Source organism: Musca autumnalis, unplaced genomic scaffold (genome assembly GCF_047663935.1).
Source record: "Musca autumnalis isolate F117 unplaced genomic scaffold, ASM4766393v1 scaffold_4, whole genome shotgun sequence".
In the NCBI taxonomy this organism is placed as follows: domain Eukaryota; kingdom Metazoa; phylum Arthropoda; class Insecta; order Diptera; family Muscidae; genus Musca; species Musca autumnalis.
The window spans coordinates 19028188-19050437 of record NW_027411977.1 but is presented as its reverse complement, the minus strand read 5'-3'; the positions used below and the strand labels follow the sequence as shown (position 1 = coordinate 19050437).

General features: G+C 35.6%; 1 protein-coding gene across 3 annotated transcripts in view; it reads right to left on the bottom strand.

Moving 5' to 3' along the window:
* CapaR (Capability receptor) overlaps positions 1-22250 on the bottom strand; it is a 325413-nt gene that overhangs the window by 99065 nt on the left and 204098 nt on the right. For 2 of the 3 annotated variants that reach the window (XM_073981520.1, XM_073981521.1), the window contains one exon: positions 850-1437. In XM_073981520.1, coding sequence (XP_073837621.1) covers positions 850-1323 — 474 coding nt within the window. In that variant the 5' untranslated portion in view covers positions 1324-1437. Of the gene's footprint in view, positions 1-849; positions 1438-10498; positions 11761-22250 lie in introns of those variants that run through there. The other variant, XM_073981518.1, reaches the window with a different exon arrangement.

The window sequence follows — 22250 nt, the reverse complement described above, 5'->3', positions numbered from 1 at the left end:
ATCAAAAAACACAATACTGATGTTAGTCGTTTAAAAAGTCCATATTTACATTAGGCAATTTTCCTTGCTGCAATTGTCAATTTGTAGGTAAGAGAGGGTGTTGAGATGCAAAAGGTTACCATATGCCTCACCACTCTCTCCATCAAACTGACAATTGTCACAAGGAAAATTGCCTAATATAAATATGGACAAATGAAAAATTTAAATGAAATTCAATATTTATTTTTAGGAATTCATATGGCAGCATAACTTTAAAGAAAGGCAACCTTTCTTAAAAAGCAAAGTAACAGCAGGGATCTATAATGACTAATCATTTTGGGAATGTAACAAACCTACCCCTTTTAAAATATGAGATTTCACCTTAAGAATCCTGTGAACAAGTATGAATAGCTTTAAAAACGATAAAGCACATGAACAAACACTTCATTCATAGAAAATAACATTCGAAACATGTTTCACCCCAAGTTGACACTAAACTGATCTTAAATTCCATAAAATCTATTTAAGAACAAAAACTACCCTTTTCGTCAACTATGATTTTTAAAAATAAAAAAAAAAAATAAATTTTTTTGCAAATATTTTAACGACTCAATATTATTCAAATCTAGGAATTTTCGACCACAGAAACTTTTGCCTTGAAACAAACTTTCGTTGTTTACCACAACTTTCAAAAGCAATGCAACATAAAACTAAACAAAATGCAACAGATGCAAAAAAATTGCTTAATTCTGGCCAAAAAACTAAGGGTTAATTAAAAAGTTTAGATAAAATATTTGCTTTTTTGCCAAGTTATGTTGTGCACTATTTCTGCTTTCTTGAAATATGGTTATTCAGGGTTTTCATACTCACCAAAAGAGCTTTGTAAAGGGGCAGCGTTTTTGGACCAAGAGTAAACTCCACATAATCGTCAATGCTGCAATTAAAGTTGGGATTCATAAAATGGCAGGGGGGCAAATCGGCATCGACCATGGCATTCGTTGATAAAGTGTCGTTGTGAAATGTGCTGAATGCAACATCTGTTGTGGTTGTTGTTGTTGCTGATGGCAATATGTTAGCAGTTATAGTTTCGTTGAGCATATTCGTTATATTGGAAGCAATTGTCGCCACTGTGGTAGTTAGCCACTGTGCTGCATAATCGGCCACAAATCCGGAAGAATTCATTGCGATTTCATTTAATAGCGTTGTAGCGTTTTTGGCATTCCCACCATTTGGCTCCATTGTCGTTGTGGTATTCGTAAAGCTACTGAATATGTTGTCATTATGCGGAATCGTTGCGGATAGAGTTGTGGCATTTAGAGGATTAAGTTCAAAATTTTCAAGCATGTTGATGCGTTCGATGTGTTTATCTTGCTTTTTGTAATTGAAATAATTTTGTTTTATAAAATGCCAAGGGCTATTATCACTTTAACATTTTTTGCGGTTTTGTTGTTAAATATCCTGCAAATATAAAGAATAAAAATGGTTAGCTATTTTAATCAATTTTTTTATATTAAATATTACATAATGTATAATGAAGCATTAAATATAAAAAATATAATACAAAATATAATATACCACATATAAAATATAAATTATAAAATTTAAATATAAAATAAAAAATATAAAATTTAAATTATAAAATATAAAGTTTAAAATATAAAATATCAAATTTAAAATATAAACTATAAAATATTGAATATAAAATATAAGATATAAAATATGAAATTTAAAATCAAAAATATTAAATATAAATTATAATACATAAAATATAAAATAAATAAAATATAAAATATAACATACGAAATATAAAATACAAAATATAAAATGTAAACTAAAAAATATAAAATTTAAATTATAAAAATTAAAATATATATAATATAAATAATATATAATATAATATATAATATATAATATATAATATAATATAAATAATAAATGTTAAAATATCAAATACAATACATCAAATATAATATATAAAATATAAAATACAAAATAAAAAATATAAAATTTAAATTTTAAAATATAAAACGTAAAAAATATAGAATATGAACTATAACATATAAATATAAAATATAAAATGTGAAATATAAAATATAAACTATAAAATATTGAATATAAAATATAAGATATAAAATATGAAATTTAAAATAAAAAATATAAAAAACAAATAATCAAAATTATAAAATCAAAAATATAAAATATATATTATAAAATAAAAAATACAAAATATAAAATGTAAAATAAAAAAATACAAAATTTAAATTATAAAATATAAATTTCAAAATATCAAATACAATACATAAAATATAATATATAAAATAGAAAATAAAAAATATAAAATTTAAATTACACTATGCAACACTGAAAATGCAAACAACTTCTAGAATGCATTTCTTGAAAGTACATTTTAGACTACAAAAACCCTAGTAGGCTTTTGTCCTGTCAGGTGAGCGGATTTTATGGTCTCATCTAAACCGGGCTAAAACTACAGTTTTTTGCATTTATCAGGCCTTTATCTCAGAAACGAATAGTAATGTGGCCTTGTTGTCTTTAGCAATATTGTAGCGCTAAACTAGTAGAACTTATCTTTTGAAGAAACCACATAAGAAAAACTCCATCTAGGGCATCAAAATCTATAAAATATAGATATTATTCTCAACAATTCTTTAGAACATTCTGAAACTCTAAAATGCTTACTTCATGTTGTTTCAGCCGTATTTTGCATCATATCTTTTACAACACGTATTTCAAACACAGTTCACACCAACAGTTTATTCTCGCATTTCGGATTTCACTACCTTATTGACATTTTTATTAAATCGTCGTTGAAAAATTTACTGAAAACAACGGCATAGAGGCATTTTACAACAATGACATGTTCTGAAGAGTTGTGTATTACATTCCAGGGAATATTTTTACTGAAGAAAATATTCAGAAAAAACGGTTTTGGAGATACGGTGCGAAATGTATAAAAATTGTGGTATTTTTGCATATATTTTTAAATTTGCAATAAATGTTGTTTTTCGAGATCATTATTTCTCCAAATATTGTATTCTTGTCCTTATCTACAAATTTGCTTCAGAGGTCAGAAGAAGATTCGCATTGGTTTCAGAGATATAGCCCCGAATACCTTTAAAAACTCAATATTTAACCATGTTTAGATGGGGCCATAAAATCCGAGCTGGATCTGACACAACAAAACCCAACTAAGGTTTCTTGTCGTTTGGGTCTGTACTTTCAAAAAATCCCCAGTTCGAACTGTTTGCACAAGGTCACCTTAAAAATTTTGCACAGTGTTATGAGAAGAGACTTCAATGCAAAAAACACTCAATGGGGATCAAGATTAACCACATCAAAGGGAAAAGAACTGATGAAAGCAATAACAAGTAAAAAAGTATCAGTCGGCTTTGCCGACAGAGATATACCCTCAGCCTGTGTATACTGAAACCATTTTTTCCCAAAATACGTATATATTTAGGGGGTTTTAAACATTTTGGGCGTTTGAACAGACAAAAATGTTGATTAGGATTAAAGATCAAAAGTTTTGCGGAGAAGATACTAAAAGAAATGGATCGACATTGACCGTTATGGAAGTGGATCTGTAGCCACAACATATGGTGCCATAGGGGGTTTTTACACTCTTCGGCCTGTTTGCTTAAGAAGTATGGACTTGCCCCTAAAAATACGTTTACCATCGTAAATGAGGCAGCGAATGCAAGTTGCTTCAAAAAGGTGATTCGATATCAGGTCTTAAAGTGAACTTATCCGAAATTTTGTGTGGGAGGTACCGGATGGAGTGGACAAATATAGTCCATATTTGAACCTGCTCTATATCTAGTAGATATATTAGAATGTGTAAAGTATAGACCAATTCGGCCACTCCCTTCAAGAGTTACCGTACGAACAAATTTTCCGAACATTTTTGGACTTTTGTGGGGGAGGTACCTGAAGGAGTGGACCGATATGGCTTATCTTCAAACTTAAACTATGTTTGGACAAAATATTACTAAGGCCATATTGTGGATCGAATCGGCAGATCCGTTAGAGAGTTATCTTGCGCTCCAACCATTTCAAACGGTGTCATGGGTTTTTTTGCAACTTTCACGCTATTTACTCAGGAAGTGTGGACTTGCCCCTGATGGAACTTGTATCGTCGTATGGGGGGGCAGTGAATACAAGTTGCTAAAACATTCGAGAGCTGGTCCTAAACTGAACTTATCCCAAATTTTGTGTGGGAGGTACCCGAAGGAGTGGACCGATTGAGTCCATATTGGAACCTCTTCTTAGTCTGGTGGACATTTCATGATTAGCAAAGTATGGACCAAATCGGTTACTCCCTTCAAGAGTTATCGTACGTACAAATTTTCCGAACATTTTCGAACTTTTGTGGGGGAGGTACCTGAAGGAGTGGACCGATGTAGCTCATCTTCGAACTTAAACTAAGTTTGGCCAAAATATTACGAAAGCCAAAATTTGAACCGAATCAGTTCATCCGTTCGAGAGTTATCGTGCGCTCCAGCCAGCAGGACAGACAGACAGACGGACGGACATAGATAGATCGGCTCCAAATTGTCTGAAACACATTTCGTCCAAACATACTTGGGGTCTAGAACCATTATTTCGATGAGGCACATTTTCATCGTATCAAAGTGTATATACCCTCCTTAGCCTAAAGGCTGAGGGTATAAAAAGTAGGGGATGTCAAGTCGCCACGACTGGCCAACCTACATATTGCCCAGCGGATCTAAAGAAAACCCCACGTCTTATAGATTTCTTCATAACTTGGAAACTTGATATGAATAAGATTTCTGTTCATGATGGCTACGGCCTTAGCTCAGACCACTCTCCAATATATTTATCGTATGATAATCAAACATTGTTGTCTCTTCCATACTATACACTAATCAACAAACGAACTAATTGGCATAAATTCCAAGACCTAATAAATAAATCAGTTCAACATACACTCATCGAAACCGAAGAGGACATCGAAAGAGAGGTGATCTCTTTTACAAATTGCATTCCACGAGCTGCATGGAATAGTACTCCCCCTTTGAAATTATCAGTTAACATCCCATCATATCCAAGCCATATAAAGGACTTAGTTAAAAACAAACGCAGAATTCCCGATCTCCAACCGATAGAATCTCCTCAATAACATTACGCAACGTTTGAGTAGAGAAATCAAAAAACATAATGAGAACAAGTAAAAAGTCGTTAAGTTCGGCCAGGCCGAACTTTTTATACCCTCCACCATTAAATAGTCTTAATTAAAATGGAATAATTAGGGTCCTTTCACAATATTAGGTGGAACTACTTTTGGACAATGGATAGACTCCTACTGCCTCCCACTATTGCTTAAATTACACTGTGAACACAAATGTTGGGGCAGAGATAATTCCTTTTGGAGATGAAAGCCCTTTGTGTGTATATTAAAAACCCCGAAAGACAGATGCGCCGTGGCTTACAGGGTCTCTTGCAAAAACTTCATGTTGTTTCATGACCACTGAGAACCTCAAATGTCAAATTGCAGATAGTTCGGTAAAAAATTGTGGCAAAAACTCTCAAAATACCGAAAATCGGGAGGTACCGTTATATGGGGACTATACCAAAACATGGACCTATGCCCATATCCTTTGAGATATAAGTTTGTTGATCACTAAGAACCCTAAGTGCCATAGCTAGCTATAGCTAATTCGGTCTGCAAATGTGGCGAAGAACGTCAAAATACCTCAAATCCGGAGGTACCGTTATATGGGGGCTATACCAAAGAGTGGACCGATATAGCCCATCTTCGAACTTGACCTGCCTATGGAAAAAAGACCCTCGGGTGCAAAATTTCAGCACTCTATCTCAATTATTGCGGACGCTAGAGTGATTACAACAGACGGACAGAATTTATCTTAGAATTTTATCCTGATCAAGAATATATATACTTTATAGGGTCGCAAATGATTAGTTCGATATGTTACAAACGGAATGACAAACTTAATATACCCTCCATACTATGATGGAGGGTATACAAATATGCGCACTTACCTCACAAATCTAACTTACGATAACAAAACCAACTACTCTCTATGGAAAGCAATGAAGCAAAAGAATATACCAATTCTCCAGAAAGCGCCTATTTTACAGGAAAACGGTATATGGGCAAAAAGCAATGAAGAAAAGGCGACTACATTTGCAGAACACTTAAGATCTATATTTTCAAATACTATAAGTAACCCAACTGACACAGAAGGTCAATTCCTCACTCCAAACTTACAACAAAGCGAGCACGATGTTGAATTTGAAAAGATAACGTTAAAAGAAACATTGATGGCTGTGAAAAAACTTGATAACAATAAATCTCCTGGATTCGATTTAATAAATAGCATGGTACTCAAGCATTTACCATATCCTGGAATAGCAAAGCTATAAACAATTTTTAATTTGGTCTTAAAAGTCAAATACATTCCAAGCTATTGGAAAGAGGCGGAAGTTATTATGATACCAAAACCAGACAAAAATCCAAAAAAACCAAGTCTTATAGACCAATATCTCTGCTCCCAGTTATTGGGAAATTATTCGAAACATTATTTTGCAAGCACCTAGAAAGAATGGTAACTATAAAACGTATCATCCCAGACCATCAATTCGGCTTTCGTAAAAAACACTCAACCATTGAACAAGTGCATATGGTCGTGCACGCGATCGAAAACGCCTTCGAGACTAAACAAACCTGTTCGGCAGTATTCCTAGACATTTCCCAAGCATTTGACGGAGTGTGGCATTGGGGACTTGTACGAAAGATAAAAAGGCTCTTACCCCCAATTTATGTGGACATCATTTCTTCATATCTCGAAGATAGATTCTTTAGAATTAGATACGAGAATGCATATTCTAATTTATATCCAATAACGTCAGGAGTCCCACAGGGAAGTATTTTGGGTCCAATACTTTATCTTATATACACATACGATATACCGGTACACGAAAATTGTATTATTGGAACATTCGCCGACGATACAGTCATAATGGCAACGGGGCGCGATCCTACAGAATCGATAGATAAACTCCAGTCAGCCTTAAACGATGTGCACCAATGGACCATTAAATGGGGCCTAAAACTTAACAGCACTAAAACAATGCACTTCGACTTCTCATTGAAACCTACAATCTACAAGCCACTGTATATAAACTCGGACCAAGTTCCGTTTGCAAAATCGGCCAAATATCATGGAATAACCTTCGATACAAAACTCACCTGGAGAGATCACATAAATAACAAGTAAAAAAGTATCAGTCGCCTTTGCCGACAGAGATATACCCTCAGCCTGTGTGAAGTGAAACACTTTTTTTGCCATAAAAGAATTTTGGACTGGATTAAAGCTCTAAAGTTTGCGGGGTATATATAGGGCTTTTGTACCATACTTGCCTACGAAATACATAATATCGATGTAAACAGGACCAATAAAAAAACCTTCGGTAAAAATTTCCAAAGGATCCTCGAACAGATCCTTAACTACACAAAAATGTTGAACATTTGTGTGGGTGGTAACCAAGGATTGGACCGATATAGCCCATATTTGAACATTACCTAAGTTTGGACAAAATATTTATAGGCGCAAAGTTTGGACCTAATTGATTGCTGCGTTTATGAGATATCGCGCGTACCATTTTGGAAAATATTTTCGAATTTTTGTTGGGGAGGTACCGGAAGAGTGGACCTATAAGCACCACCTTCGAATTTCATCTAATATTCGAAGAAATATTACGTTATCCAAAGTGTGGACGAACGCAGTATTCGTTTCGAGCTCTCCAACCACTAAATTTGGTGGTATAGGGGTTTTTACACGTTTCGGGCTGTTTTCCTAAGAAATATGGACTTGCCCCTGAAAAAACTTTTACCGTCGTAATGGAGGTAACGAATGCAAATCGCTTCAACCAAAATCAAAGTGATTCGAGAGCAGGTCTTAAAGTGAACTTTTCCGAAATTGCGTGTGAATGGTAGCAGAAGGAGTAGACAAATATAGTAAATATTCGAACCTGATCTATATCTGGTAGATATATTAGGATGTGCAAAGTATGGATTTCATCGGTCACTCCCTTCAAGAGTTATCGTGCGCACAATTTTTCCGAACATTTTTTTACTTTTGGGGGGAGGTACCTGAAGGAGTGGACCGATATGGCTTATCTTCGAATTTAAACTATGTTTGGACAAAATATTACGAATGCCAAATATTGGACCGAATCGGCAGATCCGTTTGAGAGTTATCGTGCGCTCCAGCCAGCCAGACAGACAGACGGACATTGGTCAATCGACTCCAAATTGTCTGAAACACATTTCGTCCAAACATACTTGGGGTCTAAAACCATCATTTAGATGAGGCACATTTTGCCCGTATGAAAGTGTATATACCCTCGTTAGCATAAATGCTGAGGGTATAAAAATATAAGATTCAAAATATAAAATGTACAAAATAAAATTGTAATTGTAATTGTTCCACTAACATCCCAGGCGGGTGCACCCCGATTCATATTAGCTCAATGATATGGGAGCTACTGTTTATCGCCGAGTCCGAACGGCGTGTCTAAGACACCACTTGTAGAGAAGTAGTACAAGGCTGAAATACTCAGAAAATGTCGCCAACATTACTGAGGGGTATTTTGCCACCGTTGAAAAGTGTTTGATTTTGACTGGCCGGGGAATCGAACCCACGACCTTCAGCGTGCAAGGCGGGTGTGCATACCATTGCACCACGGTGGCACCCACAAAATAAAATTATATATTATTAGACAGCGGAATTTTATGCAACCCCTATTTTTGGCCCGATTCATGTCAAATTTTGAGACTGGGCATAATTTTGGCTTCTGATTACATTGCAATCGAAACATATGACATATGCAAAATTATGCAAAATGCAAAAATTTTGCATATGCAAAAATATATATTTTCCTATGCAACAAATATTTCAATAATAGGTACAAAAATGTTTGTGTGTACAATTTTTTGTTCAAAATTCTCTTCAGACAAGTCAATAAAATAGAGAAATGTATAACCACAGCCACAACCTTCAAAATACCGAAAATCGGGAGGTATCGTTCTATGGGGGCTATATGAAGGCCTGAACCTCAACCGACAAATTTTAGGTGGAAAAGAAGACTTAATACCAAATTTCAGCCATTTCGGAGGGATATTGAGGCCACAACCTTGAAAATACCGAAAATCGGGAGGTACGTTCTATGGGGGCTATATGAAGACGTGGACCTATACCGACAAATTTCAGGTGGAAAGTTTTATACCCACATCGAAGACAAAATGCCAAATTTCAGTCATTTCGGAGGGGCATTGAGGCCACAACCTTCAAAATACCGAAAATCAGGAAGTACCTTTCTATGGGGGCTATATGAAGATGTGGACCTATATCGAGAAATTTCAGGTGGAAAGTTTTATACCCCAAAGGAAGACTTACTACCAAATTTCAGCCATTTCGGAGGGATATTGAGGCCACACGTTCAAAATACCAAAAATCCGGAGGTATCGTTCTATGGGGGCTATATGAAGACATGGACCTATGCCGACAAATTTCAGGTGGAGTGTTTTATACTCCAAACGAAGACTAAATACCAATTTTCAGTCATATCGGTGGGATATTGAGGCTACAACTTTCAAAGTACCGAATATCGGTAGGTACCGTTCTATGGGGGCTATATCAAGACGTGGACCTATGCGGACAGATTTCAGTTTTAAAGTTGCATACCCCTAACGAAGACTTAATACCAAATTTCAGCCATTTTGGTGGGATAGTTAGACCACAAATCCTTGAATATATTTTTGCATATGCTCATTTTATGCAGATATGTACAAATATGTCAAAATATGCACGATATGCAGAATATGCAAAATATGCAAAAATTTCTGGTCCTCATTCGTTTTATTTTGTAATAAAACGAATTTCTGTCTAATCAGATTTTATCTACGACCATCCTAACCATATATGCATTTGCATAGGATTCCGCTGTCTATATATTATAATAAAATTATATATTATAAAATATGAATTATAAAATCAAAATTATAAAATACAAAAAAAACTAAATAAAAAATATAAAATAAAAAATATAGAATATAAACTTTAAAATTTAAATTATAAAATATGTAATATAAAATACAAAATATAAAACATAAAATATAAAATGTAAAATATAAAATACAATTATAAAACATGAAATATAAAATCAAAAACACAAAATATAAAATACAAAAATATAAAATACAAAAATATAAAATACAAAAATATAAAATAAAAAATATAAAGTATAAATTATAAAATATACAAAAAGAAAATGTTGATCGTGTTACTAGTCTTAATCGTGTCCATAGTACGAAGACTGGTAAATTATATCAGTTAAATTTTTTCTCGCCTAAGGGAATTATTTTTTTTTGTTCTTTCATGGGCTGATTTTACATTTCTGTTGCTTTGTAACTTGATTCACTTATAGCTCAATATATTAAATATATTCCAATACTAACCTTCATAAATACAAAATTGTTGGTAATAAATTTCAAGCGTTTTGTTACTTCATACACTATTGTCGTTGTTGTATTCTTCAATTACAATAATTGAATATTCATTACAAGATAAATTTAATTAATATATTTTATTAAAAATAATTTTTGCAACACTTAATAAATGACTGCAACGAACAGGTTTACAAACTATTGCACAATGCGGAGGATAAGCGTGCCACTGAATGAATAACTTGAATTGAATGAATGACTGCTGCTAAGCATTCAACATTTTTCAAATATTTTAACACGACTAATTAATTAATTCGCAATATTTCGTTATAAACACTTCACTCTATTGATGTTATTATTTTTCTTCTTCTTCTTTCCCTTTTCTGTGTTTTATTTGTGTTGCTCTTTTTTGGCACTTTGAAACTTTGGATCAATTAATTATGAACTCAATAGAAAAATTTCCCGCGCACTATAAATTCAATTTATCAGCAGCATCATCGTCGTCGTACTCGTCGTTGCAAAGAGTTTACAATGAAATTTGGACAAACTTTTTAATCGATTCATTATGGATCATCATGGGAGCTGATGTATTGCTAATAACTGGCCTTGGCCTGACTTTTCAAATAGCTTAAATTTCTTTGGAAATGATTATAGAATATTTTGGGGTTTTGTTTGTATAACTTTTTTGTTATAGTTTGACACTTTTCAATTTTTTATTGAAATATTCGTTATTGGAGACACAAATAACACCACCTACACATCAACGAAAGGCACGAAAAATAACTTTTACTTTTCAAATATTTAACTGTAAAAAGAACTGAACATGTTTTTTTCCAAGAACAATTAACCAAGAATGGATTAAAATTTGGGTCCACAAACAATCCGAAAAAAAAAACAAAGAAGCAACAAAAAAAGACGGCGGACAACCTGCGATAGCAAAACGATGTTTATTACTGCAGTGGCACAAGTGCGAGTAATTACACTGTCTGTCTTGTCTGACACATACTCGGGGCTGAGGAGGCAACGTCATCAGTAGCAGCGGTAAAAAAAAAACAACAACAAACTTAAATATTTTATTTTGTTGTTATTGTCTTAATTATAAAACGTAATAGCAACTCGAATCTATGGAAGTGGGTGATATTGGTGGTGGTGGTGGTGGCCGCGGCGGATAAATCTAAAGATGAACAACAAACAAGAAATTTTGATATCTTTGTGAAATGATATGAGCAGCGAGATAATACATTCTATTCTACTTTAGTTCAAAGATTTTCTGATTGTTGTTGTTATATTTTCGTGAGATAAAATGCCGCAATATGAGTTGGCAAAACGTATGCTTTGTGTTATAATTTTGATTTGTTTCATTTATTAAAACAAAACACATGTGATATTTATTTATATTGGGTGACACCGTGGTGCAGTGGCCAGCTTGCCGGCTCTGCACACAGTGTCCGATCCCTGACAAGAAAATCACGGCTGTTGCAATATATGACAGGTAAATGATAGGCATATGTTCAGAGTAATTCGACTATACGAGACTTCTCTACAGGAGGTAGGTGCCCGTGTCGCACTATGAGCTGCACCAATATCTGTGATTCAGAATTTGTTTTTTGGTTTTAGTTTTTGACTTGTCCAAGTGTTTTTATACTCTAAGTCTTTAGTCTATACACTAGGATTATGACTCGTATCCCTGTATCATATTTTGATGAGTTTTTACCTAAGATTAGATAAACTCTTCATTATAAGGTGATTCGATAAAAAAGCTCACACACAAAGTCATTTGAAAGAATGTTCTATATGAATTTTATTGACAAACTTTTGAAGTCAATATAAGCTTTTGTTTCTCACTAAATTTATCATCATATCATTACATATATATCATTTATATCATAATAAAATTACATTAGATTTAGGTGACGTTGGCGATGGAAGATACCAAGGAACGGTCCTGACGGCTTTAACATGGCAAAGCAAAGGATTTATCTTGGTCCCTATTTCATCTCAAGTGGACACTGACCTCCCCGTAGTGTCACCTGGGGAACTGCCTTTAACACCTGTTAAAGGTAGTGAGCTAACATGTGCCGCGCGTTCACCCATAAAAACGTTAAAAACTTGGGTTTGGGCGTCGGGTTAGTAACCCTCGCCTAGAAAAAACAGCCTACTATGAAAAAACGAAGGAAAAGAAAAACAAACCCCTCTAAAGTTGACGAACCCCGCAAACGTTTTAAGGGCCATGATCTGCGAATCTGCACCTGGAATGTTCGCACTCTTTATAGCGAAGGTGCAGTTTACGCATTGGCAGATTCTGAAAAGTACAAGGCCGACATTACTGCCATACAGGAAATACGATGGAACGGGAAAGGCGTCACAACAACACCTAAAGGTGACGCACTGTATTATAGCTGCCATGACACAAACCATGAGTTTGGTTGCGGATTTTTAGTTGGTCGGAGGTTAAAACACCTAGTCTCCAGCTACACCCCAGTGAATAGAAGACTCGCTGCAATTCGATTAAAAGCAAAATTCTTCAACATCAGCTTTATTTGCGCTCATGCTCCCACTGAAGACAAGGACGAACAGACCGAAGATATCACTGTGCGACACGAAAAAAATTAACTACATTCTGACACCGCAGCGTGATAGAAGACGAAAAATAAGAAGACACACGTCTCGGCGTTTTTCCCTGTTACTTCGAATTTCGCGGTTATTGGCCCCCAAAGACCTGAGGCCTTGATGTCAAAAAGGATCATTTTGACCTTTAATTGTGAAGACATAAAATCCATTCAACCTTATCTTCAAGGTCAAAATCGTTAAGGTCAAGTTTCCGTTATGAATTTTTCTCAGATTTTGGCCTACAGATATCAAACCGATCAAAACTGAATCAAACAACCAACTACAAAAATGTACCTTAGATCTCGATAAACAACTTTCTAGAACATACGAACCCTGTAGAGATGGTTCCTAAAGGTCAAAATAGCAAACAAATGCAATTTTTATTTTCTTTTTTCGGGTTTTTCCTCCATAGAAATTAAACCATTCAAAATTCAAGAAAACATACAACCACAATAATGTAGCGAATATATCAGTATACAACTTTGTGGAACATAGATCCCACCACGAACTGTTCTTAAAGGTCAACATAGCAAAAAACCTTAGAAAATATTCGATTTTTATAATTTTTTCTCCGATTCTGGTCCATAGATACCGAACCGTTCAAAATTCAAGAATACAAGCAACTACAAAAATGTACCTATGATCTCAGTTAACAACTTCCTAGAACATATGAACATTCTAGGAGCGGCCCTTTAAGCTCAAAATTCCATTGGCTTTACTCATTCTTTCCTGATCAGGTCCGTAAATAACAAACCTTTAAAATTTTCTAGAGTGTTAAACAGTTTGTTATTTCCAGACCTGAGCATTAGCCATAATATAATTGTTAGTGAATTTTGAACATGAAGGACCGTTCTTAAAATGTTCATATGTTCTAGGAAGTTGTTAACTCAGATCTTAGGTACATTTTTGTAGTTGCTTGTATTCTTGAATTTGGAACGGTTCGGTATCTATGGACCAGAATCAGAGAAAACAGTATAAAAATCGAATATTTTCTAAAGTTTTTATACCCTACACCACTATGTGGGGAGGGTATTATAAGTTGGTTTTGCCCAAAAAGTTTGTAACGCATCGAAATAACTTATTTGGAGAACAAGGGAGATACCACAACAGTCAGTAATGCATCCAATTCTTCCTTTTTTTGCAATCACGTTTCAGGTCGTAATTTTGATCGGATGGTCACGAAATTTTGGTTGCTTAAGTTGGTCCCAGAGAGAAAGAGGCATATGATGTTTGGTGGTAGTCAGGTTATATTCCCTAAAAGAAATGTTTACCAGTGAAAAGCTTATGTACAGGGGTAGTGGTGTAGGGTATCACATAGTCGGCCCCGTCCCGACTATAACCTTTGCTCACTTGTTTGCTATGTTGACCTTTAAGAACAGTTCGTAGTGGGATCTATGTTCCAAAAAGTTGTATACTGATATATTCGCTACATTATTGTGGTTTTATGTTTTCTTGAATTTTGAATGGTTTAATTTCTATGGAGCAGAAACCGAAAAAAGAAAATAAAAATTGCATTTGTTTTGCTATTTTGACCTTTAGGAACCATTTCTACAGGGTTCGTATGTTCTAGAAAGTTGTTTATCGAGATCTAAGGTACATTTTTGTAGTTGGTTGTTTGATTCAGTTTTGATCGGTTTGATATATGTAGGCCAAAATCTGAGAAAAAATCATAACGGAAACTTGACCCTAACGATTTTGACCTTGAAGATAAGGTTGAATGGATTTTATGTCTTCACAATTATTATTCTTTAAGATGAGAGCTACAACTTTGCCTCCACGAGTAAACCAAAATTCTTAGCGCTTTAGAAGATATGAGCCTGACAAAGTGGTCCTTTTTGACATCAAGACCTCAGGTCATTGGGGGCCCATAACCGCTAACTTCGAAGTAACAGGGAAAAACGCCGAGACATGTGTCTTCTCATTTTTCGTCTTCTATCACGCTGCGGTGTCAGAATGTGGTTAATTTTCCATGACACAAAAAATTACACACAGTGTATGTATATTTTACGAGCGCTTAGAAGAAACTTATGACCGTTGCCCTGCCCATGACATTAAAATATATACTAGGCGCTGTTAATGCCAAATTTGGAAAGGAAAATATCTTTGACCCTACAGTCGGGAAATTCAGTCTCCATACTGAAACATCTGATAATGATATGAGGCTGATAGACTTTGCAGCTGCAAGAATGATGGTAGTTAGCAGTACCAGATTTAAGCATCTCGATATTCATAAGGGCACCTGGCTGTCGCCAGATCAAAGAACAAGAAATCAAATTGATCACGTTGCGATAGATGCATCAAGCGTGGTGGATATACGATCGTTCCGAGGTGCAAACATAGACTCGGACCACTACCTTGTTGCAGCAAAGGTACGTACCAGATTAAACGTAGCAAACAAAGTGCGATCAGACACAAATCGGAAGTTGGACATCGGTAAGGTGCAATCACAACATAGCCACAGCATATTCCACTCAACTGGCCCAACTGCTTAATCAAAGCACTTCTCTTCCCGATAGCATATCAGGACAATGGCAAAACAGTGCACACTCCATGCAAACAGCCGCAAAATCAGTACTTGGATACCAGACACCTCCACCAAGGAATCCATGGTATGACCAGGAGTGTCGTGCTGCTACCGAAGAGTAAAATGCGGCATAAAGGGCAGAAAAGAAGAGAGGAGAAACGTCTTTTCCGCAAAAAAAAAGAGAGATGGAAAAGCGGGAGTGTTGACAAATCGAGATGTACAGGTGACAGAATGAAGTCCGAAAATTCTACCAAAGAGTGAAACATCAAACTGATGGCTTTGGAACTGACACCTCCTCCTGTAGGGACCAGCAAGCTAATCTGGTAACAGATACAAATAGTGTGCTAAGGATATGGAAAGAACATTTTTCCAAACTGTTGGTATCCAATAGTAGCGAAGTCGACGAAGATACCACAGATCCAATCCCAGAAGATGGTATTGAAAGTATACCACCCGGCCAAGATGAGGCAGACAACAATAAACCGGCTGAAGAATAATAAGGCAGTAGGAGCTGATGGTCGAGCTGTTTAAAACCGGAGACGACGCGCTGATAAGGTGTATGCATCAGCTAGTTAGCTCCATCTGGCAGGAAAAACTCGTACTCGGCGATTGGAACCTGAGCATTCTGCGCCCCGTCCACAAAAAAGGAGATAAGACATTATGCTCCAACTATAGGGGCATAAGTCTTCTCCCTACCGCCTACAAGATAGTGTCAGGGATATAGTGCGAACGACTAAAGCCCATCGTCAACGAAATAATTGGACCATACCAATGCGGCCTTAGACCTGGCAAGTCCACCATTGACGAGATATTTACCTACTACCTTTTTGTTGATTATAAACGTGCCTTCGGCAGCCCGCTACGTTCAAAGGTATTCCAAGCCATGTCTGAATTTGGTATCCACGCAAAGCTCATTCAGCTTTGTAAAATGACTCTAACCGACACAAGATCTTCAGTTAAAATAGGAGAGAACCTCTCCGAAGAGTGTTGTACCAAAAGAGGTTTCAGGCAAGGAGACAGCCTTTCGTGTAATCTCTTCAACATCCTGCTGGAAAAGGTTATACGTGAGGCAAACGTCAAAAGAAGTGGCACAATCTACACCAATAGCCACATGTTACTTGCTTATGCTGATGATATAGACATCATAGGACGATCAGTAAAAGAAGTAAACGATACCTTTATGATGATCGAAGGCGAATCTGCTAAAGTATGTCTGGCGGTAAACGGCGAGAAGACCAAGTTGATGGTGTCGACGCGCAATGCGTTCATTGAGATCGGACCAACAGTTGGATCCTATAATTTCGAGGTAGTAAACAACTTCGTATACCTAGGCACCGCCGTAAACACAACAAACGACATCAGCTGTGAAATAAAAAGAAGAATTTATTGGCCAACAGATGCTACTTTGGCTTAAGTAAGCACTTCAAAAACAAAGCCACAACTCGTCAAACAAAAAATAACGCTTTACAAAACACTGATACTACCCGTGCTGATGTATGGTTCCGAAGCCTGGGTACTTGCGCAAGCAGACAAGGCAGTGCTTGGTGTGTTTGAGAGAAATATTCTTCGAAAGATCTACGTAAAGATCTGCGTTGACGGTGAATATCGACGTCGTATGAACCACGAGTTGTATCTGCTATACAACGACATCAATATAGTTAAACGTATCGAAATGCAGCGAGTGCGTTGGCTAGGCCACATATTAATAAGAATGAGCGATGATGAGCCCGCTAAAAAGGCGTATAAATATGAGAATAGATGGTGCAAACAAGTGGATGAAGAGATGACAAGGAGCGATATTCCAGAAAGCGAAACACTAAACAGAGAGAATTGGAGATCTTTTCTTAATGCGGTCTATGGGACAAATGTTATGTAATGGGCCAGCTAAGTAAGTAATATATACATAGCCCTAAACATCTTAATTAAAATAATTTATAGATAATAAACCTGTTTCATTTAATTAAATACCATTACGATATATCAAAAATAGAAGAGATTCCACAATATAATATTCACGGAACGCATACGTCCATCGCAATTTTACAACTAAAAAACGACATCGTAAACATTGCAAAAAAAACTATTTTAAATGTACCATTATCCCGTTCTGACTAATTAATTTTGATTATTACACCGTCCGACAGCCAAAATTACACATGAACCGGCCCCCCCCATATTTTTCTGAAGTTTCTGTTCAGAAAATGAGCATCATTCATAAGTTTGTTTGAGACATTTTTTCAAATTTTTTGTTTGTACCTATACTCTTTTTGAGAGAAACTTCTAATGGTTTCTAAATTACTTCTTCATGTCATATCAATCCACTATTATATACGACTTCCGTAATGAATATAACACACACACACACATTGTTCCACAACATCCCATACGGGACAAGGGGGACTTCTCTCATATCAATGAGTGCACCCCGATTCATATTTAGCTCAATGATATGGGACCTACTGTTTATCGCCGAGTCCGAACGGCGTGTCTTAAGACACCACTTGTGGAGAAGTTTTTCAAGGCTTAAATACTCAGGAAATGTCGCCAACATTACTGAGGGGTATTTCGCCACCGTTGAAAAATGCTTGATGTTGCTTGGCCGGGGAATCGAACCCCCGACCTTCTGTGTGCAAGGCGGGCGTGCATACCATTGCACCACCCGTAATGAATATACTCTATGTTATTCGAGCTATATAGAGGTTTCGAAGTATTACACTCAATGGAAATGCATGAAAAAATGACTATTGGATAAAATTTATGATGGGGTTTTCCGTTGACAATATCTTAAAAGCCAATTAGAAATTTGTCTCAGAGGCTTGACCAAAATTTTTTTATGCTATTTTTGACAAATTGTTTGCCAGACAGTAGGGGGAAAATGACGTAAAATGAATTTGTTTGCGTCAAAAGCAGCTAAAATCTGCTATATTTCGCAAATCCACTTGATTTTTTTGCCGATCATCAACTAACTCTTTCCAACATTTTTAAGGTAGTCGTGTGCAAACAACTTCTACCGAGCATTTTATGAAAGTACCGACCCAAACCACAAAAACACTATTTGGGTATTGTTTAGTCAGATCTAACTAAGATTTTATGTTCTCATATTAAAATGGCTAAATATTGAATTTCTCAAACAAATCGAAGCTATATCTCGGAAACCAATTCCAAATTTTTACAAAAAATCGACTCGAAAAACTGCATTAGCGATATGAGATGTATGCAATATCTAAAAGTTCCACAGTTTTGATATAGTTTGCACCATATCTCCCAAACTTTTAAATTTGTCGTAATGATATCTTTGAAAAAAATATTCGCTTGAATGTGATACACAATTCATCTCAACATGCCTTTCTTGTCTAATATCTTTATCTCTATCTTGTAACTTGAATATTTTTCCACGATCATGTAATAAATATATCAATAATTCACCACGAATTGCCAAGTATGAGAATAATCTATTCGTGTCAATGGTGTTTGATATACATGATGTAAAAAGAGTGAAATAAAATACTGCTGAAACAACATGAAGGAAGCATTTTACATCTTCAGAATGTTCCAAGGAATTGTTAAGCGCACTTTTTGGAAGATTTTCTGTAAAGGTAACATGGTTTAACTCCCAATGGTTTAGCAGCTATTGACTAGAATTTCAGAAATTATGTAAAATTGTCTGTATTTAATCGATTTTTTGTATGACATATAAGTTCTGCTGCCTGAGGGCGGGCTACAATATTGCTAAAGACTGGAAAACCAATAATGCGAAAAGGGTCGTTTTAAACGTTCAACATAAGTGCAGTTTGAAAACTATTCAAGGATACTTTGGAAATTTTTTTTACTCTTGTAGTCTTATTTACTGCGGCATCCTACTTTTCGTGGGCAAGTCCAAGCTTCCTGACAAAGCTCAAAATACTACTATGATCAACTAAAATGGCTTGTGATGGCTTAACTATTAAAAGGATAAGATCAATTTCCAAAATTGACTATGTCGCTCCATTTCTACAGGTACTTTCTCCGCAAAATTTTAACACTTCTGCGCTTTGATTTAAATTAATTTTTTAGCCAAACGTATGCATGTATTCCGAACGTCACAATCGTTAAGATAAATATTCCAAAAGTTTCGATATTTTTATTAGCATTTTTTTTTCGTCCAGATAGGCCATAACATTCTAAAAGCTCCTGAATACATATTTGTTGGGGAAAAATATTTGGAATTGTGTATTCACACAGGCTGAGAGCACATATCTTTTGGTCAATTTTTTCAGAAATCAAAATTAACGATTTTTTTGTTCGTTTCCAACCGATTACAAGTTATGATAAATATAAAACTCTTTTGGACAAGAGTGATCCTTCTTGATTGATTTGCTTAATATTAGCGAATAATTATGTGGGGTTCTTTAAGGATCGATTGTTATTTGTCAAAATATATAACATTTGAAACAATACATTTAATTTAAGAAATATTTAAACTCTAGCTCCAATAAGTTGCAAGAACTGAATCCAGCAAAGTGTTTAATGTTTAAAAGTCCACTCGTAAAATTAAAAAAATAATGCTTCTTCTGTAACAGCCGGAACAACAATCATGGAATTTTTTCCAAATAAAGTGACAAAACGATTTAGCTAAGAGTTTGCCGAATGATTTGGCATACCCCAGACATGAGTTTTGCAGTCTCAAACAGTACTGCAAGAAGGATATGGAGTCTATGAGTCGTATTCGGTATCGTCCGATTTTAAATTTCTGAAGTTTTTAATTGTCTTGTACAGACTCTATCACTTCTAGTAAAGAAGCAAATTTGGCGTTTTATGACCAACAAGTAAAAAAGTCGACTTGGCCGACAGAGATATACCCTCAGCCTGTGTATATTTGAAAAAAATTTTCCCAAAAAACGTATGTATTCAGGTGGTTTTCAAAATTTTGGGCGTATGAACCGACAAAAATGTTGATTAGGATTAAAGAGCAAACGTTTTGCGGAGGAAATACTTAAAAGAATGGATCGACATTGACCATTATGGAAGTGGATCTCCAGCCACTACTATGGTGCCATAGACGGTTTTTACACCCTTCGGGCTGCTTGCTCAAGAAGTGTGGATTTGCCCTGAAAAAACGTTTACCATCGTAATTGAGGCAGCGAATGCAAGTTGCATCAACAAAAATCAAAGTGATTCGATAGCAGGTCCTAAAGTGAACTTATCCGAAATTTTGTTTGGGAGGTACTGGATGAAGTAGACAAATATAGTCCATATTTGAACCTGATCTATATCTGGTAGATATATTAGGATGTGTAAAGTATGGACCAATTCGGCCACTCCCTTCAAAATTTACCGTACGAACAATTTTTCCGAAAATTTTTGAAGTTTTGTGGGGGAGGTACCTGAAGGAGTGGACCGATATGGCTTATCTTCGAACTTAAACTATGTTTGGACAAAATATTACTAAGGCCAAATTTTGGCCCCAATCGGCAGATCCGTTCGAGAGTTATCTTGAGCTTCAACCACCTCACATGGTGTTATAGGGGTTTTGTGCAACATTCAGGCTATTTTCTCAGGAAGTATGGACTTGCCCCTGATGAAGCTTGTACCGTCGTATGGGTGGCAGTGAATACAAGTTGCTAAAACAAAAATCAAAGCGATTCGAGAGCAGGTCCTAAACTGAACTCATCCGTAATTTTATGTGGGAGGTACCCGAAGGAGTGGACCGATTGAGTCCATATTGGATCCTCATCTAAGTCTGGTAGACATTTCTCGATTTGCAAAATATGGGCTTAATCTGTTACTCCCTTCAAGAGTTATAGTGCGCACAAATTTTCCGAACATTTTCGAACTTTTGTGGAGGAGGTACCGGAAGGAGTGGACCGATATAACCCATCTTCGAACTTAAACTAAGTTGGACAAAATATTACGAAAGCCAAATTTTGGACCGAATCGGTTGATCCGTTCGAGAGTTATCATGCGCTCCAGCCAGACAGACAGACGGACGGATATTGCTCAATCGACTCCAATTTGTCTGAAACACATTTCGTCCAAACATACTTGGGGTCTAAAACCATTATTTCGATGAGGCACATTTTGTCCGTATGAAAGTGTATATACCCTCGTTAGCATAAATGCTGAGGGTATAAAAATAATGTTTTATTCTTAGGTTATCGACACAATATCTAGATATAGAAGTCCAAGCTGCACTTGCGGATTCGAGTTATTCTTCTTTTTCGAGGCATACCTTCCAACACATTTAACCGTGGATAAATTAATATCTCCAATTCAATTCTCTGCGGTTGTAAAATTAAAAACTTTGATGTGGTTTTTTCAATTCTATATATCCGAGAACTTATATTTTATACTCTGTAAAAAATAAAATTGTACCCTAAATACTACTGAATTTATGTACGTTGTGTCAATATATCGTATAAAATCAACTTACAAACCCTTTAAAATAGCTTTACGTAACGCTACATAACATTCAAAATTTTCATGATTTTTGGTCAAGTTGGGCCCCCCGAAATGAAATCCTGTGTACGTCCCTAGTGTTGGTGCCATATAAATGAGGAAAATATTGGATTTATATAACAATGTTCATTTATTACATTCAAGGATAACAAGGACATCAAAAATGTCCTAGAAAAATTTAATACTAATAAAAAA